Source organism: Brienomyrus brachyistius, chromosome 20 (assembly GCF_023856365.1).
Source record: "Brienomyrus brachyistius isolate T26 chromosome 20, BBRACH_0.4, whole genome shotgun sequence".
NCBI classification, from domain to species: Eukaryota; Metazoa; Chordata; class Actinopteri; order Osteoglossiformes; family Mormyridae; genus Brienomyrus; species Brienomyrus brachyistius.
In genome coordinates, this window is record NC_064552.1 from 9,870,534 (window position 1) to 9,897,892 (window position 27,359).

The window sequence follows — 27,359 nt, forward strand, 5'->3', positions numbered from 1 at the left end:
TAATGCGTGCCCGCCGATTGGTCAAATTTAAAAATAAGACCGCGGCACATCGGTATTCATGAGGGACGGTGTGGCTGCCTTTCATTTTTTTCTCTTTTTGTCTGTCGCAAAAAGTGACTAAATTATTGGTAGACGTTAGTTTTGGCATTGGTTAAGGGATCTCTGCAACGTAAGTGTCCCCTGTTTGTTTTTCTTTCATTGTGGCTTGCAGTCCGTTAAAATGAAAGCATTCGTGAGCTGTTGTTCAAGGTTAGCTAAAGGTAACTAAATGGTGGACTGTAGTTAACTGGCCTGGTCTTTAAAAAGAGCTACACAGCAGTCATATTTAGAGTTGCTATAAAAAGCCTTTCAAGAAATAAAATATCGAGAACTCGAGGAACAGTAGCTGCTTGGTCACCACGCTCCCAAATCGTTGTTTTGATTTATATGTGTCGGTTGACGCGCTCGTTTATTGTTGAGGACTGCATCTGACAAAGTGGCGCCGGCGTCGTGGTTAATCTGAGGCTGTCAAAGACGCAGTCAGCATTCTTTCCCGTCCATCAATTATATCGGTTTTACCCCGTCCAGCATGATGGAATCCTGTTTGAGCCTGAAACCGGAACGAGCGGAGACCGTGGTTGTGGAGGATCTGAAGAAGGACCTGTTGGCCGACTTCTCCGCTATACCCTCTAATGTGACAGAGGTGAGCTGTCGGCACGGCAGGAGCTGGACATTATGCACCTTATGATAAAACGTCACCTTGGGCCCCCGGTACCCCTTACATTAGTTTTTCGTATTCAAGGGTCCTTGTAAAGTGCTGGGCCTCCTGAATCTGTCAGGGTACCCAAGGCTGTCGGGAGTCTGTTTACAGAACTGCATTTTGTTTTGAGGATGCCTTATACTCCGCTGTGTTAATGATAACTGATTGTTTATCATGTTACATTAAGGCTGTCCAATGTGTAGCTTTATTATTTTTGTTACATATTAGCTGTTCAAACTATTCTTGTAAACGTTTTGGTTTGTTTTAATTCCTCCTTTGTGATGTTTACACTTATAGGGGTATTGTATTTATGTGTGTGTTTGATGGTGTATGCTTTTTTTCCTTCGGTTTTGGCAGCGCATTTACTAAACCCAAGTCAAAATGCTGCTTTTCGATGCTTAGCCCACTGTGATAATTGTTCATGCGAGCAATGGACCGTGAAATCTGACAGTTTTTCTAGAGCAGTATCCCATTAGTTTTGACGGTTTTTGTAAATTTTATGAATGGCCCAAAGTTATGAGGCTGTGTGCGCGTATATCATTGATATATGTATACTGTATGTTTTGTGAAATTCACCACAGTTTTGGGTTTATCGTTGTTTAGGTTTAGTTTATTGTAGATTCAGTAAAGTAAATTCTGCTGTTAGAATTCCTGGTAATTTTTTTTTCTCTCTCTTCTCCCCAATCTGGTAAACTTCAGAAAGAACATTTGCAGGTGTACCTTCGGGTCCGTCCGTTTACATCTGCGGAGATTGACGGTGGTGAATCACAGGTAAAGCAAAGTTGGGTCTGCAACAGAGTTCTTTACATAGGGATTCGAGGGGGAGATATTTTCATAGTGCAGGATTTAATTTGGCATACTCAACAGTTGGACACCACCTTTAGTACCTTTATGAGGGTGGTTTTTGTAAACATGCTTGTGAGGACTCCAGAGGAGGTGCCAATTTTTAAGCTTGTTAAACTGGACGTGCATTGTTTTGTCCAAAGAGAAAATGAGATTGGGATGTCACTCTAAGGCGTAACGCACTTTCTGCCTCCTCTCCGGACCTGCAGGAGTGTGTCAAGATTGAGCTCCCAGACACGGTTTTATATAAGGCTCCAAGACCGTCCCTGTCTACACGGTTAAGTGATAAGTCTGTTTCTCAGACTGCCCAGAGATTTCAGTTCTCACAGGTGAGCTTTTCCATGTGCAGTGACATAATCTCGAGACTAAAAGTAGATGGTCAGTTCCTCCTGCTCCACTGTGTGTGTTGCTTATTTGACACCTTTACTTTACTTCTTCTTCAGGTCTTTGGTCCAGAAACAACACAGAAGGAGATATTTGATGGCACAGTTAAAGGTCTCGTCAAAGATGTTCTTGAAGGTGGAAACACTCTGGTGTTCACATATGGAGTTACCAATGCTGGGAAAACCTTCACATTCTTAGGTTTGTCTCGTGTCGTATGGGAGAGATTCTCCTGCTGCTTGTTACTGAACCTGGATTTATGTTAAACTGCATATTTGGGCCACTTCTGCTAATGGTGACTTTTATGTGGTGACTCCTCCGTAGACAGGTTTTGACAGTCACCCAGACTCTGCTTTTCCGTAATATAAATATCAAAATAAGAAATTTTAAAAACCAAAAAAAAAAACAGTGATTGAACTCCTTTTTAGGTTCCGATTCGGATGGTGGAATTCTGCCAAGGTCTTTGAACTTGATCTTCAGCAGCATCGAAGAACGCATCTACACGCAGATGAACATCAAGCCTCATCGATGTCGGGAATTTACGAGGCTGACTAAAGATCAGCAGGACGAGGAAGCTGCAAACAAAAGAAATATCATGAGGTTTTTCAAAGAGGTTGGTCTTGGTTTTCTCCTTGGATATCAGTTATTGGATTGTGTTAAGAGGGAAAAGGCTTTTCATGGAGTTATTTTTCCCCCTTCATTGTCCCAGAGTGAATTCCAGAAAAGCATGACTGGCCAGCCGAGTACCTGCAGAACAACCCTGCTTGAAGGTGAAGGAATTCTCTTCCTCTGGACCCTAATGTTGTATCAGTATAACTTTACTGTCATTCTTTTTTGTACTGTAATTTCAGGTATTTCTGTATATTTGTGTGTGTCTGTGTGAGGCAGACTGTGTGTCCCTTTTCTGAAAATGGTTTCCTATCACTCAAATTGTTGATTGGTTGCTTTTATCATTTTTAATATTTATAGGATCGACAACGAGCAACACTGGTGTATTTGGGGAGGAGAATAGCTTCAATCTGGACGTGGACAGTCACACAAAGTTTTCTGTCTGGGTTTCTTTTTGTGAAATCTATAATGAAAACATCCATGACTTGCTCGAGCCCGTTTCGGGCAATTCGATGAAGAGGAGTATGTTACGGCTGTCTCAGGATATCAAGGGCAATTCCTTTGTGAAAGGTAACATGCTCGTTTGCAGGATCTGTTTTGGATGCGTTGCATAATGTTAAAGTTTTTTTTCTTTTTGGACTCATTCTCCTTAAGATCTCAAGTGGATTCAAGTAAATGATGCGGACGAAGCCTACAGAGTCTTAAAACTTGGCAAGAAGAATCAGAGCTTCTCCTGTACGAAACTCAACAACCTTTCGAGCAGAAGGTATGGATAAAGAGACATTCTATATCAGGGGTGGCTGGTCTTATCTGCAAAGGGCCAGTGTTTATGCAGGTTTTTGGGATAACCTTTAGGTCAGCTGTCCAAACCCAGGTGTGAAGACTCTTTGGTCAATCAGTCCTTTAATTAGCAATCTGATTGGGGAGTTGCAACAAAAACCTGCATACCCAACGGCCTTTTCTGGATAAGATTGCCCACCCCTGTTCCAGAACATGAAATGCATTTGTTTTAATAATTAAACTGATGTGATTTGTATTACTTTCCAGTCATTGCATATTCTCCATTCGGCTCATGCGCATAGAAGATGTGGGGATTCCCCGTGTCCATGCAATCAGCGAGTAAGTTCTTACACACCTCAGCTGCAGCGTGCATGTATGACTTTCGGAATTCATGGTTTCCTACCAAGTGTGACTAGATCAGGCCTCCCACTTGTTATACCCCAGGGTATATACCTAGCCACTGCATATAATCCTTTTGTAATTTACTTTTGCAGTTGGTTGAATCTCTGTTACAGATGTTTCTCTGTGATTATTTCTTTTAGGTTGTCACTGTGTGATTTAGCAGGTTCAGAGAGATGCGCCAAGACCCATAATAAAGGTGATCGCTTGAAAGAGGCCGGCAACATCAACACTTCACTGCTGATTCTCGGAAAATGCATTAATGCATTAAGGCGCAACCAACAATCAAAGTACGTTGTGTGTGTGTGTGTGTGTGTGTGTTTCTCAACAATAACTGGCATTTCAGTGGAGAGTCTTAAGCTGTACCTCATCGATATTGGTCATATGACAGAAGATTCATATTCACGCTCTGTTGAAATGAAGACCTCTGACAAATATATCTCCTATAAATATAAAATCCCACATGTGACCTACTAGATGGCTTCATCAGCTTTTGGCTCCTGCCAAAGTAAATGAAGGATTCCTTTGCAGGCTCCAGCAGCATGTCCCCTTCAGAGAGAGCAAGCTAACCCAGTACCTACAGAGCTTCTTCTGTGGCAGGGGAAAAGCCTGCATGATTGTCAACGTCAACCAGTGTGCCTCCATGTTCGATGAGACCCTGAATGTGCTGAAGTTTTCTGCTGTTGCTCAGAAGGTAGGTGGCTGTTTGGCTCTCATCAGTGTGGCTACGATGGTACCCTTGACTGTCTCAAAACCTCAAGTGACCTTTTTGCTGTGCAGGTGGTCGTCCTCAACACCAAGCCTCTCCCCGTCGTTCCCAAGAAGTCTGTGAGGGAGGTATCGTTCATCATCGATAATGCTGACCAAAGGAACCTGTGGTCCAAGCGGAAGAGTTCTTTGGTTGGCTGGGAGAGGAGTTTGGAGGATGTCCAAGAAGATGATGATGATGATGATGATGATGATGGTGATGAGAATGATGCTGATTTTGATGAGGAAAGCTATGCTGAGAGCATGATGGAAGACACTATTCAAGAAGCAGATGAGACAGAAATTGAAAGGGAAACATACAATGTGAGTGATTTTTAGCATTGACATATCTTTTAGATGTTGTCGTTATCATCATGCTTTCTAGTAAAATAAGAAAATGTACTGAACCCCATAATGATTGTTTTTCCAGAAGCTGGTGTCTCTGACACAGGAACTGCAGGCAAAGCTTTGTACAGCAGAATCTGAGAAGCTGATGTTAGAGACACGTATTCGTGAAGAGGTCACCAAAGAGTTCATGGAGTTATTTTCCAATATGGAAAAGGATTACAAGTAAGATTGTGGTTCTTGATGTTCAGTTGTGGAAAGAATGGGAGGAATTTTCAGAGTAATACACCTGTTTTTTGTATTTGCTATTTTAGCGAGCGTCTCTTGAAAGAAAAGGAGATCATAGAGGAAAGGGCTGAGAAACGGATGGAAATTTGGAAGACCTTGGTGAACAGAATTGCTGGTGAAGAGCCAAAGGTACAAAGTCAATAGAGATGGCATGAGGCCATGCAGCGCATTCATGCTTGTAATCGGTGTTAGCTTTTATTGCTCCTAACATGACCTGTGTTGTTTTTAGGAGGATAAGCTGGTTTCCATGGACGAGATGATCGAGACTATGCAGGATGACCTGGCTAAAATTAAGAGGGATGCAGAGGCAGCCCAAATGTGTCTCAGTTTGCCTGATCCGAGCAGCACTATCGCCAGTCTGGAAAAACAGCTTGCTGAGCTGTCGGAGGAACTTCTGAAAACGAAGGAGCTCCTCGCTTTGAAATCGAATGGTATTTTAGAAGCATGGGTGTCTGAGAGAATGCAAGCATGCTGCCTGTTCAGTAAGGATCCACTTTTACGTAACTAGTTAATAATGTTAAATCTGCTTATCTTCAGAAACGCAGCAGACTTGTGACCAGCTAGAAGAAATGAAGAGGGTAGGACTTTCTTCTCGCAAATCAAATTCTGTTGCCTGTAAGAGTGCTCTGCTACATTATGATGCCATGGGTTTTTTTTTTTTTTTTTTTTTTTTTTCTTCTTTTTAATTGTACCAGAATCTCGAGGCCAAAACTGTGAAGTTTCAGGAGCTGATGGAGATCTGTCAAGAGAAGGATGATATGATCACCAAGTTGCAAACCGCTATGGACCAGCACGTTGAAACAATCACGAATGGCGTAAGGTTTTTTAAAATTTATTTTAACCATTTGCCTGAACTGTTTATATGTGTCCTATTTATGGGTTGGAATAAGATGTTTATAGGTTTGTCCAAGAAGCTAAAGTGTGCCCCCCCCCCATCGATTAACTGGGAAGGTTATGCAGCATTTGCGGCTAATGTTAATGCTAATTCTATTCTTCTGGTAGAGGATCTTTATTGATGATATCAAGGAGGAAATGCTGCAGTTGCAGAAGAACTGCAGGTGTTTAAATCGAGAAGGTGAGAGCTCCCAGAAAGAGGGCAGGAAGAGGTCGGGGAACTTCCCAACGGACCTCGACGGGGAACCGCCCCTCAAGAAAGGTACAAGCTTCATTCAGGGTGATGAGAAAAGGCTGCCGCCATTTGTAGCATCTAGAGCCGGCAACACAAAGGCTGTACTCAAAGGGCGCAAGCTTTTTCGCTTGAAAAAAAGGTTATCTGTCTTGCAGAAGTAGCTTTCTTATGGCTTTGTATTGTGTTTCTGGGTTTTTAAAAAATATAATTGTTAATGTTCATATTAAATGAAATGCTTCCTTTTTGTCTTCCAAGACGTCCAAGTACTGTTCCAACGCAATCTTAGCCGGCCGAGTTTAAAGTCCATGGGCGTTTATTTTTAATTTTTTGTCTGGATATGTCTTGCATATGAAGGGGAGGGGAATAACTCCCATGTTCTTCATGTTTCTCTAACTTATTCAAATGCTATATCACTGTAATAATAAAAAAAAAAAAAAAAACATTTTAAACTGTTGGTTCATAGTGGTCTTCAGGATCCTCCAAGGACTTTGGGGTCTCATTTTATTACCCAATCACACAAAGCCTCTGGTATTTAATAACAACTTTTAGAGTCTTCCGTTGTCGAGGAATAAGTGTAATGTAAACGGACAACATTTAGTGCAATATGGTCAATTTGGCCGTTGCGTTTCAATGAATTACACCTCTTAATGGTGTGTCGCCTATATAGGTTTAGACTGACATGATTGTACTGTCCTCTCTTTGCAAAAGCCCTTGAGGAGGAACGGTGTGAGCCCCCCACCCATACTGACAAGCGTCAAACTGAGTGTGATCAAAAAGACTTGGAGATCATGCAGTTGCGTGAGGGTGCGAAGTGCAAAGGGCTGCAGGAGAGAATGGAGGCCGCAGAAGCAGATTTTCTCAATGCCGTAACGCTAAAGGACGAGCAGATCGATCAGCTTAAAGAGAGCCGGTCATTGCTCGAGGGAAAAGTGGAGAAACTCATGAAGGACCTGTGGGAGCAGACATGCGCTTGCGAGACTGCTAAGTCATCCCTGTGCTTGGAGCAGAAAGAGAAGGACAGACTTGTGGAAGAACACGAAGCTCTGGGCAAAGAGAGAGATGGGTGGCAGGAGGAATCTAAGAACATGGCTAAGAAGATCGATGCACTACAGCAAGAGTTCGATGAGGAAAAGAAGAGAGTGGAGTCAGTCACCGAGGAGTTAAAGGCTGCCAAAGTGCTCCTAGTGGAGCGCAATAATGATTCTTGGGAGAAGGCGAAGACAATAGATACACTAACCAAGGAAACTGATGCTCTTAAAAAGCAATTGGAAAAACAAGGAGCTCTCTCATCGAGTGGGGACTGTGACCATTTCCATGAAACGATGGATGCCTTGCGGCAGGAGTGCGAGAAGGTGGTGAAGGAATCTGCTCAGAAAAGCCAACAGATTGAAGATCTGGAGCGGGACATCAACTTTTTGAGGAAGCAGGCATCAGGGCAGGAGCAAATCGCTGGTCAACTGAATGAGGAACTAGCTGACCTTAGAAGAGCGCAGGGTGATCTGGCAGAGTTGGAAGCTGAAAGGAAAGCTGCTGCAGAAATGAAGAGAAGCCACTCCGAGCTGGAGGTGCGGGTAGCAGCCTTTGAGGGTCAGGTTGCGGAGCTGGAGGAGCAAGTGAAGGTGGCCGGAGCGAACGCCTCAAAAGCGGCTGACCTGGAGAAGCAGCTTCTGGAGAAGGAGACCCAGATGGTGGCTCTACGCGCGACTTTGAGTGAATTCCAAGAAAAGCTTGCTGCCGTGGAGTCCGAGTGTCTACAGGAGGCAAGGCGCAAGGAGGCCGAGCGACGACGGGACCTGCTGAAAGCGGCGGAGGACGCCATTGCTGAGAAGGATGCTGAACTGGCCAGGAGGGCAGAGGAGCTCTCAAGGCAAGTCGTCATCTCATGTTCAATGCCTGTCATCAGGAGTGTGCCGATTCCCAGTCTATACGCTACCTGTGTTGGTTCTTTGTAATGGAGTAGAGATGGCGCCGAAATTACAATCCGTTCAGTTCATAGTGAAAACCCTTCATCTGTCTGGTTGACAGCAAGCATTTTATTTCGTTTTGTTGCAGGATAAAGGAGGAGATGATCAGCAGTTCAGATAAAGTCAAAAGCCTAACCCTTGAACTGCAAAGAAAAGAAGATGATGCCGCTGACCTGAAGGAAAAGCTGGCCGATTCCAAGAAGCAGATCCAGCAAGTACAGAAGGAGGTTTGTGTTCTGCTTTTTGCTTAGCAGGCATCAGCTAAATTGCAGATATTTGCTGAAGCGTATTTTGGCAGATGAGTGTTATTTCCAGTCTTTTTGTTTGTTTTTTGGTGTATATTCTTTATTCTTTTTGATAGATTGAATATCAGCGTGAAGATCAAACATCTCTCAAACGAAAGCTGAACGACTCGGAGAAAGCCAACAGTCAGCTTCTGACAAATCTGAGCAGTAAAGACACACTAATTCAGCAGTTGAAGAGCGTGAGTCCTGCTGTGTACATTTACGGCGTCTGAAAGGCTTGTTTACTCATTCCTTACTGAAGCTTTGCTTACGGATTTTTAGGAACAGGCCAGTAATGCCAGATCCAAGGAAGATGTACAGAGGTACCAGAAAGCCTGTGATGGTAGGTGTGCAAACTCAAGCGAGTCTTTATTGTCATTATTTATTGTCCTTGGTATCGTGGCGCGTGGGTCATACACCTGAGAGAATTTCAGTCTCATTGGTCATAGTGCAAGAAACGGTAATACACAGAAATATGATGTTTAATCATGATATATGGATACATAGACACAAAGGAAGGTCTTCCATTTACATGCGTCTGTTTATCCGACTAGATCTTCGAGCCAAGGAGCAGATTATTGAACACATGCGGCTTGCGTTAAAAGAACAAGAGGACACTCAGGAGGAGCAAGACAGAGTTCTAGAAGTTCACCTGGAGGAAATAGATTCTTTAAATGAACGTGGGTATTTTAAAAAATGTATGTGTATGCGAGCAGATCTGAATGAAATGTATATAAAATTATAATTACGGCTTTCTTTCTATGTATTTTACTTTTGTGTAATTTTTTTTTTTTAAACTAGAGCTACAGAAGCTGAAGGAGAACGTCCCCCCGGAGAGCAATGAAGGTGGAGAATCCGGCAATTCGGAAGAAAGCAGTTTAAGGCAATTTCTAGCTGCAAAACAAGAAATCGATAAACTCAGTGAGACGCTGGAGGTAAGTGCTATTACATTTATATTCCTGTGGGGGGCGCTGTTTACCAATGAGCGTGTAGGATGCACTCCCTGTACGTCCTGCAGATATGTAAAATTATGTCCAAATAAAATCAAGCCGGCTTTTTAATAAAACAATTAGAAAAGCGGTGTACCTGGAGTAACCGGTGAACAAGAGAAAAGGGAGCTTTTGACTAGCATGCCGCGGAAAACGCGATCTAAGACCAATGAATCGGGGTCAAGGGAAACTGGAGGCCAGACGGACTTGGCAAGCCGGCATCACAAAGCCCAGGATCAGATTAAAGAAAACACCGCGGTCCTGGAAGCAATGACGTTACTACGTGCAGAGCTAGCCCTCGTTAGGTCGGAAATATGCAACAAAATAGACGAGAAAATTAGGGATTTATCTGCTTCCTTAAGAGGGGAACTCGCCACCCTGAAAGCCGAGAATAAGGCAGCAGTTACGGCTCTTAAAGGCAAAATGGATTCCCAAAAACAGAGCTTGAAGGAGCTGGCTGACTCTGCTACGTGCACTTCGGGCTCGGCGGTAGAGCCGGAGAATAAGGTAAAACGCCTCCCGAGGCCAGTGGAGCTACTTTCAGACTCGGAGGGTCGGTCGAAAAGGCAAAGCCGTAGTTAAAAGACGGAATGGTGCGTGGCTAAAAGAGCTGAGATTTGGCTGCTCTGTTACGAATGGAGCCGCTAGATCAGGCTGAATGCCCGTTAGATCGTACGCACAGAGCCCTTCAGGGAGAAGCCGAGCCACCAGGATACCCGATTCTGCCGAAGCACCACTGTCACGCATGTGATTAACTGGAACAAAGCCATTAGCACCAAGAATCAGACTGGGATCAGTCATCTTCAAGGATACCCCCTTAGTTAAACGGCGGGCGGCTTTTACTCCTGCCCGGAATGTCTTGCGAGATAAACCCGGAGTCAGATCCGTGGCCTGTACTACGAAGGGGGTTTAACCAAATCAGACTTAACCCCGAGGTAATTTGTCGACGCGAGGTTGACAAAATCGGGTTGAATCAATCGGGGCTAATCAGTACTACAGCGCCAGTTAAGAAGTTCATTTGTTCAATCGGTGTTAACCGGTGCTTGTGCGCGTTCACGCAAATGGAGCAAGATCGGCAGCGCAAGGCACTGTTAGTCATGGCGCGAGCTCCATACTTTACTAAGGCAGAGTGCATGCTAATTATGCAGGGCTATGAGGAGTTTAAATCAATGCTGCAAAGAAGGTCCAATACCACTGCAGCCAAGAAAAGCAGGCAGGCTTGTTGGCAACGTATTGCCGACCGAGTAAATGCATAAGTACATTTTCATGGTCATAAAACGTGGTCTAAAATATCTCACAACCAAGTATTAGACTATGAAGTGTTGTCTGAAAATAATTGAAATACTGTTGTTAAATACAGAGCGTCACAGATGCGACACAATTAAGAAGTAAGCCTATTTGCTGTTAAGTAATGTAATGCTCCTTAAAAGTTCCATTACTGTGATGTTACTCATAATGTAAACCTAATGTTAACAATAACGTAACTTATACGATTTCAAATGCAATAGTAGTGCAAAGCGTACGTGGGAGCAAGTCAAGATGAGATTTATATTTCTACTCATTACGAAAGATTTGTTGTCTAGCCTCCACCTAATTTCATGTTCCTATGTTTTATAGCTAATAAGAAAAAGGTGTCTTAATATTACACTTAATGGAAGGTGAGCCATTGTTTAACAAACAAATGATTTACTACAGGACAAAACAAAAGCATATGTGTAGTGAAATAACGACGAGGAGTCTGTCACTGCGGTTAACACATTCGATATTCAGTTTTCTGGCTTTAATAACATTTAACGGAAGTAAGGTGGGGCGTTTTGATTACAGAATTGTGATGTCCAGTACACAGACAACGATGTACACCGATTATTTTTGCGCTTCAAACCATTTCGTGATTTGTGCAAAATCGTATTTATAGATAATATGATAGGTCCTGTCAGCTGTAATGACACGGTGGTTTAGCATTTTGGGTTCATGGCGACTGTTGCACACCCATTTGTTTTCCAGACTGGTTTACGTTCGATTTTGTATAAAAAATTTTAATGTTCGAATGTATTCGTATAATGCGCAATGGGACAATGCATGAATGGGTTAATAACTTTAAAACTAGACAAGACAGACACATCTAGTGAAGTCTGCTTTGATCCGTGGACGACGGGGAACAATGCACACCCCTTGGGTTTTCAGAATAACATTCTCTCTAAGTTATTAATTAATACATTGTATGCAGATTATATGCCATTGCTCCATTTCATACATATTGACAGAGAGAGCCCCTCACGATTCGCGCGCCAATGGATCATCCAGTTACGCTGGTAGTGGGAGGGGCGGTGCTCATATAGGGCTGGCTTACGCGGAAACATCGACTTAACCAAGAACAAAAACTGCTCGGAGCAGTTTTGAGACTTGGCGTAAATTGCCATAGAAACATGTCTCGACTAAAACCTACCTACCTTTCGTAGTACGGCTTAATCGCAAAGTTACACCACACGTAATCAAGTTACTCGCAAAGTTACCCCGATAAGCCAGTTACCCTGCTTCGTAGTACAGGCCACCGGTGTGCTGCATCTGGCTTAACTGCGGGTCACACCCAGTGATGCTGAGACTGTATTCCAGGGTTTCCCAGTTACAGTCCTGTAGGACCCCTTTGCAACACAGTAGATTTCCCTGTTCTGACTCGCATAATAAATCTAGTAATTAGCTGATTTACGGTGTGTTTGAGCAGGGATGTCTGCAGTCTGTTTTGGATTCTGGCCTCCAGGACCGGATCTGGGAAGTCCTTCAGTAATTCGATGACCGGTATGCCGAGTAACACTTCGGACCGGGTAAATGAGGACTGCCTGTAAACTTGATATTTAACCTATGCAATGAAAAATCTAACATGGGGTTACGTTGAGATTCTGTTAGACTCAAGGAAAAGCTGTTTTTCGGCTTTGGAATGGGCCATAAGAGTATCTGTCCAAGGCGTGCGACAGGTGATTGTGGCCGAGTACTAGGGTGATTCCGAGGAAAATCCTAGATCTCGAAACGTGGCTGATGTGCAGTGCTAAGATGTCATACTTGATGGTTTCTCTCAAAAAGTTGGTAACTTGAGAGAATTTTTTTTTTAACTTGATTTTTATATTTGATAATAGTACTGGATATGCTTTATTTGTGATTAATCAGAGAACCCAGAAGACATTGGTATCAGTAGTTATTTCATTTTAAACTAAATTTGTTTGTAAACATATTCTGGGATTTCGGTCTAGGTGTAGATGTTTGTTTGACAGACCCCATAAATGTGTTGGCAATGCAGCAAAGTAGGTTGGAGAGTGACTGGGGCATTCTCAGAATTAATCAGAATCGGATGATGCCCTTACATTGTACAAAGCTATAAATAACCGATTTTGGCAGTTTTATAAGGTATTATACACATCTCAGATCAATGCAGTTCCTGGTAAAAGTCCAGGCGCAGATGGGGGTAGGTAATGCATTTTTAAGGAAGTTTACCAAGCCGCTAGTTCTATATTTGCATAACAAGTAATAATTATACTTCTGTGATGGGCATCCTGGGTTGTTCCCTGCCTTGTGCCCATTGCTTCCAGGATAGGCTCCAGACCCCCTGCGACCCAGTAGGATAGGCGGTTTGGAAAATGGATGGATGGATTATACTTATCCTAAAACAGGGCAAAGATTTGGAAGCAATTTGGGTCATACAGGCCAATTTCTCTTCTAAACACACAAATTTTTTTATTTCCTTTTAAATTATTGGAATGTCTATTACTTGTATGGTTTTTGTAGCTCCTTGTTCGTTGTCTTTGCATTTATTTTCCCTCTGTAATAAATGTCTTTAATTGTTGGTATGAGGGTGATTTGCAATAAAAATGCACAAACATTTATTTCTGCTTCCGATGTTTTGAGTCCGTTTATAGACCTGGTCAGAGTCTCTGAGGTTTGTGGAGTGCATGTCGGGCACATGGGGCACAAACCCCCACTATAGGCTTGCCTCACACATCAAAGGCCAAGCTTCCTCAAGTTTCTTGTAGTGGTGTGCTACCTTTTTTACAGTGAGAGCTACTTTTACTCTGAGCTACTGAATGGTGACCTTTATATTTCGCCAACGGAGGGCAGGGGGTTCCTGTCGGTATGTTTTGCCAACCCTGGTGGGGACTGGAAATTGTCACAATCAGCTGGTTGGCTGCCACTGTCGTATTTCGAAGAAATGCAGTTAGGCATCTCTAAATTGACAGTACTGTATGACTGTGCAGCATCTCACCCAAGGTGTACACCAGTGGTCAGCAACCCTACTTCTGGAGATCTACCATCCCACAGAGCTTAGCTGTAGCTCCAATTTACACCTGATGCAGATAATCAGGCCCTTCAGTGGCATCTCGATATTAGAGCCGCCAAGCTCCAACATAAGCTCTGCACGGTGATAGATCTTCAGGAGCACATTTGGGGACCACTGGTGAACACCAACCTGCAGGAGCTGTGCTGAATGCGATCGGATTCATGTCCCCCATCACACTTACTAGGATGAGCTGAGGGAAGATGGGTGTAATTTAGTTTGGAAAGAAATTGCGCAGTAAACCAGGGGTCAAACTGGTAGCCCTTTGTATGGCTCTGTATCCGAGAAGTAGCTCTGTTTCAAAAAGGTTTGTGACCCCTGCAGTAAACAAACCAGCCATTATATGGATAGTAAAACAGTCAAGGGATTTGACTAATTGGTTCTCTGAAGTAAGCCGTACAATTTCTTGTTGAACTAAGGTGGGTAGGAGTCTGCTTCCCTTTCGCTCTTAACACAATCTCCTGTGTATCTGGTAAACCTTTTATTCACACGCTATGCATATTTCAACCAGAGGGGGAAAATGGCAAGCTATTTGGTCACAGGAGCTGAATTAGGAATGTATTTCTAATTAGGAATGTTCACTGAAGGTAACTGGTAGTCTGAACGCATCTTTCAGCTCACTAAAGAGAAGTTGCAGGCCGACAGGAAGACATGGCATGAGGAGAAGATGATCCTGATTAGTCATGCAAAGGAGGCCGAGGAGAAGAGGATCCAGGAGATGAAGAAATTTGCAGAGGACCGCGAGCGCTACGCCAAGATGCAGACTGCAATGGTAACAGGCTCTTGTCTTGTTCTACTGCAGCACCTACCCACACCTGTGGTGTCTGACTTTAAGAGCTTTGATCTTGAAGGCTCGGATCAAAGTAGCTGCTGCGTGTGTTTCAGACTTAACTTCAGATCTGATTTTATGATTCCGACACGAGTTTTGGTATGTTTGTAGGAGATGCTCTCAAGGCAACTTTCTGACAAGGATGCCAACCTTGCGAAGTGGAGGGAGGAGCGGGACACACTAGTCGCAGCCCTGGAAATCCAACTGACTAAGCTCTCGGCCATCAATACAAAGAAAGAGGAACAGATTGCTGAGCTCTTAAAAAAATGCAGTATTCTGCCACAAGAGGTCAGTATAGATTAGACATTGTTAGCTCACAACCCACTTACTTGATTTGTCAAAGAGCCTATTTTCTAATACTAAGCATTAAATGTTTAACAATTATGACATTCTCACATTATTATAACTCTTTTTTTTCCCCCCTCATGAACATTCTCAGTTAGCCACAGCTGATCTTTGTCTGTCTGTCTTTTGATTGTCAGAGCAATGACAAAATCGAAAGTCTCCAGCACATCGTGTCGGTGAAAGAATCAGAAATCGCAGCATTAAGGGAACAACTGACTGCGGTTTCAAATAATGGCCAAGAAACGTCTCCCGTATCCAAGAGGCGCGGGGAGTTGAGAAAATCGGTGAGACCTCGTTATGTCAGTCATGGAACCGTAACGGGCAGCAGCACCATTTGTTGTGTAATTATTTTGAAGATGTATAAAAATCCGAATAATCATTAAGATTATTTTCCTTCAGACTGGCAAAAATGAACCACCGGGTACCAGTACTACTAGACAAAACATTAGGAGCTCGCAGGCTTCTGAGGAACAGGAGGTGAGTAGCAGAATGATTAATGTGGGGAGTTGGAGCAGCTCGCTGTCCCTGTACCTGGGCTCCTGGCAGATGTCGGCACACTGGCGCACTCCCCGCCCCGCCTCGCGCTCACCATATAACGCTGGCTCTGCCCCTGGCAGGTATCCGTGCTGGACTCCTCTGAGATCTCCACGGAGAGTGGGAGAAAGAGCCGCTTCCCCAAGCCCGAGCTGGAGATCCAGTTCACGCCAATGCAGCCCAATAAGTTGAACCTCCGGAAGCAGGGCGGTGACTCGGTGACAGTCAAGATCACCAGGACGACCAGAAAGAGGAAGAGCGCTGAAATAGACAAGGTATTCATTGTGTTTCCTTTTCTGGGTCATTTATTTTTGTTGTTTTTTTTTTTAACCTGTGGGATGGACTAAATGAGTCCAAATTTCTCCAGTAAAGTCATTTTCACACATTAATGGCTGAGATGGTCAGAAATCTGAAAACAAGGAGGGGTAGAAATGTCTCTCTCAGTGGGCCAGTGCAAGTTTGAAAATTTGAAAGCTACATATGACGACATTAAGCAGACGTGCCCCCCAAGACCTGTTCCCACTCCTACCAGTTTTCCATTTTCACCTTTCTTATGACGTTGAGGGTTTTCACTTAAGTGTAAGCTAGAGTGCATAATAATCGTTTGCCTCAAAAAGGCATTGGTTTTAAAGGCATTCGTATACAATGCAGGCTTCCTTAAAGGGGCTGTCTGAGTAAAATGGTGTGCATTGATCCTTCTCACTTTGTTGCTATCTTCATCTTCATATGAAAAGCACTAGCTTGTGTGTGTGTGTGTGTGTGTGTGTGTGTGTGTGTGTGTCCCTTTGCACGCCGGTGTGGGGGAGTGCATGTATTCCATTTTAAAATGGAATCATCGGTGAACCGCTCCTGTTTTTGTTACCTGTTCAAATGATGAAGGGCCGGCCCATTGGCATCCTGCTTTTTCAAGTTGGATCTAATCGTACGCAAGTCTCAGTTTTCCGCTTTCTCAGATCAAGAACAGCAGTTCTTTTGGGTCTGCAAAATCGTAGCCAGGCAATTCTTAAGTAAATGATGGCCTGTTGCATCATATTTGCATTAGACAGTAATGTAAATATGAAACTTGAGATGTAGTCTAACATTCTGACATTGTACCAGCCTATTTTTTAAAAAAATTCAAGCAAATTAGCATTCCTGCTCCTCCTATTAATATTTTTATTTGTTCTGTAAAACACCTGCATGCACCAGTATGGTTGCAGGTCGTTGATATAGAGAGGAGCAACATCCACCCTTTATGTTGCGTGTCCACTCTTCATGTGTGTACACAGAAACATGTATAGTTCTCCGGTCAGGCCGCGTTCTTAGCACTTTGGTCAGCTGGCTGGCGTGAGATTTTCAATTCGAGACGAGTCTGCGCTCACACACGTAGTTACATGTATATAGCAGTTTTATTACCTTTATAAATAGCCTGTAGGGTTTGCAAACTATGCCAACGCTTGTGAGAAGCATCCCTGTTGGTATTTAAAGTGGACGCTAGCGGCTCGATTGTGCGCAGTGTGTCCAGATCCGAGCGTACACATTCGGAGTGCAGCAGGCATTCGTCCGCTGAGGCGCACAGTGACGTCAAACGCGCCATAAATGTTCAAACGTATGGAGAAGTACGATCCACCCTTTAACATGATAGAATATCCGATGTCTTTCAATATTGTGTAAAAAGGATGATTCCTGATTTTTTTTGGGGGGGAAAGTATATTAGACTTGCATGTCAATGAACCTGCAATGTTATTAACGTCATGAACCAAGGTTTTGATATACTGTGACTGGCATATTTAGAGAAGTGTGTATATTCCAGGGGCAATGGAAATGGGGGGAACGAGTCCACCCCAATACCGACAGAACCCCCCCCCCCTTCCCAGTTAATAAATACACAACGTAATGCCGTGTTCCGTATCTTTAGTTATGAATCTGCAGTTTACTGAGGCCAGTTCGCTGCACAGAGCGCAAGGATGAAAACTAACGAAGACTGTAGTCATGTATTAGACAAAATCATTTTATCATATGAATCAGTTATTTTTAGTTAAGTGATGTTTGGTCATGAATCTTGTACACATAACGATGTTAGTCTTATTTTAAGTGAGCAGTGAGAGGCGACAACGGCAACAAGACATCTAGTCTCAGCCCAGTCTTACGAAAAGAATATCTTCCGCAAGATATTCTAACTAAAGACGTTTATGGGGAATGCGTCGGCCCATTAAGAGACAACTTAAGGTAGAATTTACGAACTACGTAGCCTTGATTTTATTTTTTATTTTTTATTTTTTTCGGGAAACCTACCCCAGCAACCCAAGACTCTACACTTTTGACACCTAATTAGAGCCTTCACATTGCTAAACGGGGGAGTTGGGGGTAAATCCTGGGACACATCAGAGGACTTACTGTGAGCCTTTCTTTGTCGTTCCTTCAGGATCTGGTGGACAGTGAGAACAAGAAGAATAACATGAGAATCACCAGGACGAACAAGGACTATGAGAAGGTTGAGATTCTTTTTTATGTTGGCAAATGAATGTTTTAGTATCTGTCAGTTGGTTTTAAAGTATTCAGTTATTCTAGTATAGATATTATGTGTACATTCTGAACAACCGGCATGTTTTGAAGTATGGAGAAAAATGCTTAGAGACTTGAAAGCTTAATTACAAGGTTGGTCGACTATAATTTCTGGTTTGTTTTAATTAGTCTCTGTGTATTCCCAAGAAATCACCAGCTGCATTCAGCAGAAACACGCACACGAAACGAGATGAGTCCCAGTCAAGTCTAAGGAACAAGAAAGATGGAGCTCTGCAGAAGATCGGAGACTTCCTGCAGAGTTCCCCAAATCTGCTTGGAAGCAAAGGTACGACCGCTGGAGACCGATGAGGTTTGACGGCAAGGAGTTCGTCCTTGTCATGTACTGAGGTTTGCCCCTTTTTTTTAATAGCTAAAAAGATCATGGAGCTTGTGCAGTCGAAATCACCTGAACCGCAGGGTGACTCAACACTTGGCCTGAAGCCAAAGAAGTCAAAACGAAGACTTTATAAAACTGAAATCTCATCTCCTCTTGACATCCCATCTAACTCTGTAAGTGTGTGGAGTGTGATCTGTCATTGTGTATCCTGAATAAATAATTGGAATGAGTCCTCATTCATTGTCTAATCCTTAATACTCTCTTCTAGATCATTCTTCCTGCTGAAGAGAAAGAGAGTGATCATATTATTATCAAAAGACGACTCAGGACAAGAACAGGCAAGAAATATTGACCCGGCTATCGATTTTACTCGATACTTGTTTAAAATTATTTCTTATGTATTAACAAGTAGAAAGGATTGTTTCTGCACTTTTGCTTAATTCTGTATTTCTACATTCTTTGTTTCTGTTTGGTGTAAAACTTTAAGGGAATTGAATTCATGTGCTGAATCGTAGTATCGAGAGCCTTTAAATTCTGGGTTGCTGTGAACTTTGCACTCTGACTGAAACCTAGCGACCATTTCTTGAAGAGCTTTCTACGGTTATACAACGACAAGCAAAGTTTGTTTAAAAAAAAGTTATTTCTTTGTCATGTGACATTTTTGAGTTTGTCTTGTCTGTGCCCTGGAACAAATTTTCTTAGATATAGCATAAATCATTTGATGTTAATTTACCATTTTTATATTTTTATTTAATTTTTAAGAAAATGTATGTACATTTTTCAAATGTTTTCACAAATTAAGCTATTACATCCATCCATGCTGCAGTCGTTGATTTGTAGCATTGTATTATTTTATACATTGTATGTGGGCTGCTGTAAATATTGAGGCTCGGCAGAATGAAAAGATATGTAAACAAGTAGTGCGTTTTCCCCTCTTTCATCTCCAGTTTGAACACAGTTTGTGTTTCAACTCCGGATCAGGAAGCTTTATGCTGTGGTGTCAGGTGAACATGTATGTCTGTGTATTTGGTTGATGTGGTCTCTCAAGATGGGAGCCGGTGTCATAGAATATGTCTCGCAACAAGGAGCCCAGAGTCGTTATTTTCTCAGGGTTTCCAAGACCTCCGCTGGTGTTTTTCAATAAAGCGGCGAGTGTTATCTCTGACGCCATGAGTCAATCAATATCCATTCGGCTTCACCCACGCTCCAGTAATAAAAAAATCTGCTGTGATGCGCCCGAGTATCTTTTAATATAAATAAATCTCTGCAGCATTAATTAAACGTTCGCAGATGACGCGTGACTATACCGCCATCTCACGGGTCATATATATGCATATGGGAAATGGAGCCAAAAGTAATGAGTGGAGATGTTTGCACTGCACCTTTGGGGCCGAGAGGAAAACATGACCATTTATCTGATGTGGGCAAGAAGGTGGTTCCAGCCAGCAGGGTCAATTAACGTGTTTTTCCATGCGACCGGGCTGCTGTTTGGATCTCCTAATTCCCAGGCACACACTTGCAGCCCTGACATCTGTATGCTGTCTGTCGTGTGTGTTCAGGGGATCTACATCAAGTGCTCGCCCAATATAACTGATGGAATAAACAGTTTGTTATAAGATTATTGTGAGATCACAGGGAACCATTCCACGGACACCCGGATCCTGCAGGTGCGACAGCTATGTTACCGCAGAAAGAATTGAGACCACAGCACAATTTGTAGTTTTTTTTTTTTTCTCACCCATTTTGCAATTTTAGGGTGCGTGTCTGTGAATATTTTGTTTTGCAAACTGCAGCCTGATTCTTCTGTTTTTTTCATTAATGAAGGCCTCCTTCCTTGTTTTATGGGACCCCAGTCCTGCTTCTAGGAGCCTGATATGAACTGTCCCAGCAGTGTGCTTCACACCTGCTCTTAATGTTTCCCATTCCTTATGAAGGTCACTTGATATCATCCTCCGATTCATGAGAAATTGTCTGATAAGTTAATGGTTGATGTCTGACATTAGAATGTCTTCTGCCCTTTACCTCGCTGGTTTCTTGTCGCTCCCAGTCGCTCCTGCTTCACCTTGTTCTTGTGTACTGCTGTCTTAGAAATTTTCAACCTGGAAGCAGCCTGCTTCTCAGCGTAGCCTCCTTCCGGCAGAACCACGATTAAACCAGGATTTTAAAAAGTGCAGATTTGTTTAAAAATACAGTGATCTCACTTTTTCTGCCGCTGTGTATCCCTGTGTGTTGTCTCAAAATCAAGGTTGTCATTATGCAAATATAAAATAAGCAACACTGGATAATATAGTGATACTTATGTATTATTTAATGGCCATATTGTAATGGTCGCAGTTAAACTGATAGAAATTGTAGTTCTAATTAAATTTTTTATTTCCATGCTGATTGCTGTCCTGTATTGAAAGTAGGCTTTTTGTGTTTAAGTACCATATTGGCTCCAAAATATATCTAAAAAATACTGGGATTGTCTTATATTCGAGAACTTAAAATTAAACGTTATACAAAAATCAGTAGATGGAGTAAATTATCCACCTCCTTGCTTCAGGTGGCTACATTCTTCATGATGTCATTTTAGCAATACATTGTCATATGAGAAGTGGCCCCACCCACTTTCCATGATTGGCTGACATAATGTGATGCTGCTTTGCGCCACACCCTTCCTGTAATTATCTGGTGTAATGTGATGTGTGTTTGTGCGTGCATTAAATATAAATGTAACCTTGTGACATTTGTTGGGGGATGCTTGCATTTCGTTACTATTTAACCGTGAGTATTGTGTAAATTGTTGATTTCCTTGTCTGTGTTGCTGCTAGAATTAAACCAATAAGGGCCTGTCAATAAAGAGAGTAACTTTCATTTGAAGAGGGCTGTCATCTCACTTAAAACTAATTCAAACACTCACTGCAAGTTTTGTTTTGCGCCGTTTATGTAGCTCTGCTGCATCAAACGTCCTGCGCCCTCCAGGGTTGTGGGTTTAGCACTGACTACCCCTCTCCCCAATAATACATTTGTTTAATGGAATGTTTGCTTTTTAATACACTTATTGCGATTTGCCTGTAGTTGGTTATTAACAGCGATATGGTGAACTTCTTATATGTTCTTGTCAAATAAAGTTTTCTGTTGAAAGATCAAATTTGATATTCCAATCACCTTTTTTCCCCCCCCATACATAGCTGCCGGAAAAGTGTGTGCGTGTGGGAGGGGGCAGGTCGTCTTATCAGGATTGTCTAATATTCCGGGTAACGCTGTTGTTTCGGTTCGGTTGGTGTTTCAATTTTATATGTAAGTTCTTTTGCTGGTCTACGCCGAATTCTGAAAATCCAGTGAAGCGTAACGGAGTCAGCGTGTCTGAAGCTATCCTCATGATTTAATACAGAATTTTCCCCCTCTCCGAACATATTTGCCCTGTTGTGTCTTACTAGACTTGATGTAAAACAATTAACTATTGCAGTTATGAACTGGAAAGATAATAGACTGTACCTTTTACTTTTAGCATTCTAAAAGTTGTATGCAAAAGCAAATGTATATGTGCACAATATACAATTAGCATATAGATCTAGTAGTTTTGCGTTCTCCCAACTGAATGTCACACGTTTATCTTGAGATGAGATTACTAGGGGATTGGAACCTTTTAATCTCAGGATTTGTGTTGATTATGTTTGTCGTGAAAGGTCTCTGACTCTCTTGGTGACTCATAGGTGTCCCAGAACTCATTTTGAAAGAAGTCATTCAGAAAAGAATATGTACTGGCTTAAAATAGCTAGTTAGTTCAACTAACAAATAATGAGATTTTTTTTCCCCCCGGGTTTAACATAATATGTCTGATTTTGCAGCAGGCTGCTCTTATACTCCAGTAATACTCGCCTGTCATGTTGGCCGGAGAGTGTAATCTACATTTTAAATTTGAGATGACTGGTGCCTACAGAAAATATTATTCTTTTTCTTTTCGTCTTTTTTTTGTCAGGTTTACCACGAATAATATGCAACACAGAAATAGCTCTGATGTAGTTATTGATAAAGGACGTTTTTTGTCTGTTTTGGTAATGGCGATGTTACATTTCTTTTGACAAAAATATTTCAAACTGGGAGTGGGTATTTAAATGTCAAAACTATTAATAATTGTACACTTTACATTTCTTGTTCACTTTTCTTTGGCTAAAGGAAAATAACGTTAGTTGCTAAGCAGCCAAAGAACAGAATTTGATATGAATAAAAGAGTATAGGTTTGCATAAGCCCTTTGTTGTTCAATCTTTTGTCAAATCCTCGGTTCCTAAGTGCTGTGAGAGCATAAAGGGAAATGAGCTTTGGGTAAGAGGTAATTTTCGGAGGCGTTTTCGTAGCCTTTATTCACTCGGACTCTCACTGACGCAAGAGACTCTCACTGTACTGTGCGAGAGGTCCACAAGTCTACCCGCAGATGGGCCGTTCATTGGTGACTCGTACGATCAAGGGAACATAGTTTATATTTGTCTGGGTTTCAAACCAAAACTACTCTTGAAATTTTTAAGAGACGCATTTAAACACACATCACAAGTGAATATTTCATTTGGAAAAGCCAAATATGAAGGTCGGGGTCTGAACTCTGTTTGGGCCTGTGTGTTTTTTTTTTTTTTTAATGTAGCTCAGTGGGTTCAACACAAGCGTTTGAGCACTAGGCCTTCACAGCGTGTTTTAAAATCTGCTGCCTGAGCTGTATTCGTGCTTTGTAGTAAAAAAATATTACTATTTTAATGGATTTGGATTTTTCCAGATCATCCTGCCCTCACGAAGCCGCAGGTATATAAGCAATTAATGTGACAGGCTGCATTAACCGGTATCCTGGATGGATAGGGAGACATGAACTGGCACCTTGGTAGGCAGTTTTTAAGCCTGGGGGGGCAAGTAGCTATAATCTCATGACATTAATACGAACCACTAAATGATAAGAACAAAAAGTAATTTACGATATTTCCTTCAGTATTTGATTAAGTCTTGAGAAGCAGCATCGCCCCTAAGCACATGCCGTTTAACCCACAGTGATTAGTTGTACTAGCGAAGACAATCCTCTACCCATAAGGGTCAAAGGTCAAGTTGGGAAGAAGCTCCCTCACAAAGTGCTGGATGATGATAATAATAATTAAAACGTTTGTTGATCACCACAGGAAATTTTTTTTTTTTTTTTTTTTTTTTTTTTTTAAACACGTCCCTCAACTTGCTCTTTTGACAAGTAAGCTGTCCATGAAGGGCAGCCACCTGTTGGGGTGCCCAGGGAGCTGGAAGTTAAGGGCAAGGACCCACCAACATGCTGAGGTTGGGTTTGAACCAGTGACCTTCTGATTACCGGCATGCGGGCTTAGCCCACTGAGCCACACACTGTGATTTGTTCCTTTGTTATGACACCTGGAATATTAAACTTTTTTTCTTCTCCGAACCTATGACCTCTCTGAAGTGGCTGGGGGGGGGGGGGTGGGATAGTGGTAAATGTTCGGTGTTTCACTTTAATTTGGGGGTGTTTAGGTGGCGGCCCGACGCTGAATGGTGGTGTCACGCGTCCGGTCTCCGCAGGAGTAGATTCGGAGAGAAATGCACTGAACCCATTACTCACCTGTGAATGTCACGAAAATAATTTCAATCCGCCAAACCAAGGCTGAGTAAACAAGCAATAAATCATAAGCTGTCCAAACAAGGAGTCAAAATTAATTCCGTGCTCGGTATTAGTAGGTAAGGACTTCGGAAAGTGCAACACATCATAAATTCAAATAATAGAGCTGTTTCCAATGATTCTGCTCTGGAGCGTGGGAGAGTCCCGCCTCTGTCCTTCCATCCATCCTTATCCACTTGTCCTGGTTGGGTCTATCTGCAGCCTATCCCAAGCAGCATAGGGCACAAGGCTGGGATAGCATCCAGAAGGGAGGCCAGCCCGTCACATACATGCATACACCCACACTCTATGGGGAGCTGAGAGACATAAATTAGCCTACTGCATGTCTTTATAATCCAAGCGGAAACCCAGGAGAGAACATGCAACCTCCATATAGCTGACTTGGGATTTTAGCTCCCAACACTAGAGTTGTGAGGTCAATTCAATTTGATTCAGGTCCAGGGGCCTCCAGTAAAAAGGGGCCACAACCTACTTTGGGTAATACCTTCACCTCCTGTCCCACTCCCCCATGGTTGACAAGTACACTATCATAGAAAACAGCAGGGCTCTGTACATAGCTAAAACAATAACACTGGTGCCCCCCCCCCCAGAAATTCTCGATAAAGTGTAGGCTGCTAGAATTGTCCCGGATAACTAACGCATCTTGGCCATTTACCGTACATTTGAATTTCACCATATCTTTCAGATGAAAACAAGCGAGTTGATTGAAACCGGTAAACGAGTACTGGGATGATTCATTTACACCACAATAGACATTTTTGTCAGAGCGAAATCAAGACGTTTTTCCAACAAGTGATCGGGAGGCTGAAACCAATCGGGGAAACAGAGCCACGTAAAAAGCTGATGAACTCAGCAGCCTGAGTGTAAGTTGATGATGGGATGGGCTCCTTTAACTGGTGTCTGATTGATTCTGTATAGGCCTTTGGCAGGCTATGTCATGGTGGGGGGGGGGGGGGATTCTGATTTCCAAGGTCGTGAAATCTTTCCAAATACGGTTTTGTTGTTTCCATCACTTAATGTGAAGTTCGGCCTGATAGTAAAGGAGAGAAGAGAGGGAGGCTGGTGTAACCCTCATGTTCAGAGCTTCAGTCTATTTTTTTAGCGGCTGTCCTTACCTTGTGGCCCCAAAGTGCTTAACAGACAATGACACTTACTGATGTGTAAGAGTTTATGGTAAGAATAGTGTAAATGAACAGTGCAAACAACCTGAAACAGCAAACTCCCCACAGTTTAATATAGGAGAAAGAACCCTTTGTAGGGGGGGGTCAAAGGTCAATGGGCTGCCCAACCTGCCCTAGGCATGTAACGATTAGAAAATATGTGTTTGTGTTCTAGGTCCTCCTCTGCTCCGCTTTATCCGTGACATGATCTCATGCCTCAGCAGACAGATATTCTTGGCACAGCACTCAGTGTTCATTCGGTGAGCTGTGCGACTAACAGCGCGTCAGATGCGCTGATTTTACGGCATCCAGGCTGCCTGCGGAGTCAATCTCCGGTCCATGTGACCAGCACGCTTTGCTGGTTTTCTTTCCAGCTAAGCTCTTAATTCATTAACCTTTTTCCCTTTGATTTAATTGACTGCATTTGACTGAATAATTAACCTAATTTAAATGTTAAACCAAACGTATTAGTTGATGACTCACTGTGATTTGTTACCCTTCGCTTGATTCTGAGCATACAGATAATAAATTAATGTTGAATGCCAATTAAACAAAATTAACATTCGTGACCCGTTTTGATTTTCTGGCAAATGGGAATTGCATTGTTAATTAATCAGTTTAATCAAGATTGTATTGTTGACTCAAGGGACAATGGGTACTTGTTGTAAATGTATTTAGCAACTGCATGCATATTTTGCATGAACACAAATTCTGTTTATTGTGATTGAATGATTGTAGCACATCCCAACCTAATGAACTTGCTTAATTGAGATTTGTGGTGTGCGGTGAAGATTTTACTTAGGAAGTCGATTTTAGCTTGCAAATTGGGCCTCTGTGGTTTACGAAAAACCACAGGGACGTTTGCTTAATCAAAATGCCTTTTCACTCTGCTATTTTGCTTTATAATATTTACACTGTTTCAGATCTAATCACTGTTCCACTTTCAGACTCTTATTGGCCTCATAAGTTCATTTGCACGTTCTCTAAACTTCTTGCAACATCTATTTGGTTGTCCTGCTTTATTTGTCTACATATCTAAGGATTGCTTCCACATCATTATCTTTGTTTTATTACCTCTGTTTCACTTTTATTCTATAATTCTTTTTGTACTTTTGCCTTATTATATATATTAATTGTCTGTTTGTTTGTCTTGTCATGTTTGCATGTTAAATCATTGTTTATGTCATGACCAGGTCTTTATTATATGTCTCTTTGTTTACATCATACCATCATCAGCGTACTTTTTGTGGTGATTGTGAATTTAACACAGTGTCATGGTCATACTACAGCTGATGCTGTGTATACGATATTGGTTAATGTTCAGCCTGGTCGAGGCTTTGCTGTTGTGTGCGATAAACCCCGATACGCGGCAGTTAGCCGTCAGATGTACTTGTTATCCCCGGCCCTGTTGTATGGGATGAAAGTGGGCTGAGGTAATGTGCCAGCCGTTCACGGCAGGGAGGACTGTGAGCTCGGATTACCGGCGGGGCTCAGGTTTGCGAGCCCGATCCAACTAGGCTGCTGTCCCGCAGTCGCTTTCCGCGACTGAGGAAGGATTATGGCTTGATCCCGTCGCTGCTCGACACCGACCCTCACCAATGACCCATTCTTCCCGATGGAAAAAGCACACCATGTTTCATCTCATCTTTACTGGCCATCTGCCTTGAGTCAGCGGTGGGGAGGGGCCGGGGGTCATCACATGACTGCTGTACCTCTGCTGTGGTTTCGGAGGCCTGTACACTGGTATGGAGGCGGTTTACACTACAAGAGCTCAGGTTCAATGTTGGTGAATAAGGTTGACAGACTTACTGACTCGATATGGCCCATTTGGTTGGAGAAACGTTTAGCATCAGGATATTTTTAAATCCTCTGCTGTCTCTTTATAATGACAGTAATACTGATGATAATGGTAATGGTGGGGATGGTGTTGATGATACTATGACGATATTTTGTGCTATTAATCTGTGTTGTTACTTGCTCAGCTGAGTGTCAACTATTTTTCTAAATAACAAGACATCAACAGAGCATAAATTCGGCAGTTTAATATTTTGTCTCTGTGGGGGTTCAGACACTAATTTTGATAATTCATGTTGAATTTAGGCTCCTTTTTTATGGCTAAACTTCTGTCTTTATTAGCAAGTTATGGA

At 42.5% G+C, this 27,359-nt stretch overlaps 1 protein-coding gene across 1 annotated transcript; it reads left to right on the plus strand.

The window, feature by feature from the left end:
• Positions 1-30: 30 nt before the first annotated feature.
• LOC125715820 (kinesin-like protein KIF20B) lies at positions 31-21,543 on the plus strand. The gene is made up of 34 exons (XM_048987779.1): positions 31-169; positions 568-682; positions 1,439-1,510; positions 1,792-1,911; positions 2,026-2,164; positions 2,392-2,576; positions 2,673-2,733; positions 2,933-3,142; positions 3,227-3,338; positions 3,620-3,691; positions 3,895-4,041; positions 4,283-4,445; positions 4,532-4,822; positions 4,929-5,068; positions 5,158-5,260; positions 5,361-5,562; positions 5,669-5,709; positions 5,827-5,946; positions 6,134-6,287; positions 6,969-8,127; positions 8,313-8,451; positions 8,586-8,708; positions 8,791-8,851; positions 9,063-9,188; positions 9,310-9,443; positions 14,438-14,593; positions 14,762-14,938; positions 15,133-15,279; positions 15,395-15,472; positions 15,613-15,804; positions 17,934-18,002; positions 18,221-18,359; positions 18,444-18,583; positions 18,679-21,543. The coding sequence occupies exons 2-34, from the start codon at positions 569-571 to the stop codon at positions 18,760-18,762; spliced, it is 5,370 nt and encodes a 1,789-aa protein (XP_048843736.1). The 5' UTR covers positions 31-169; position 568; the 3' UTR covers positions 18,763-21,543.
• The last annotated feature ends 5,816 nt before the right edge of the window (positions 21,544-27,359 follow it).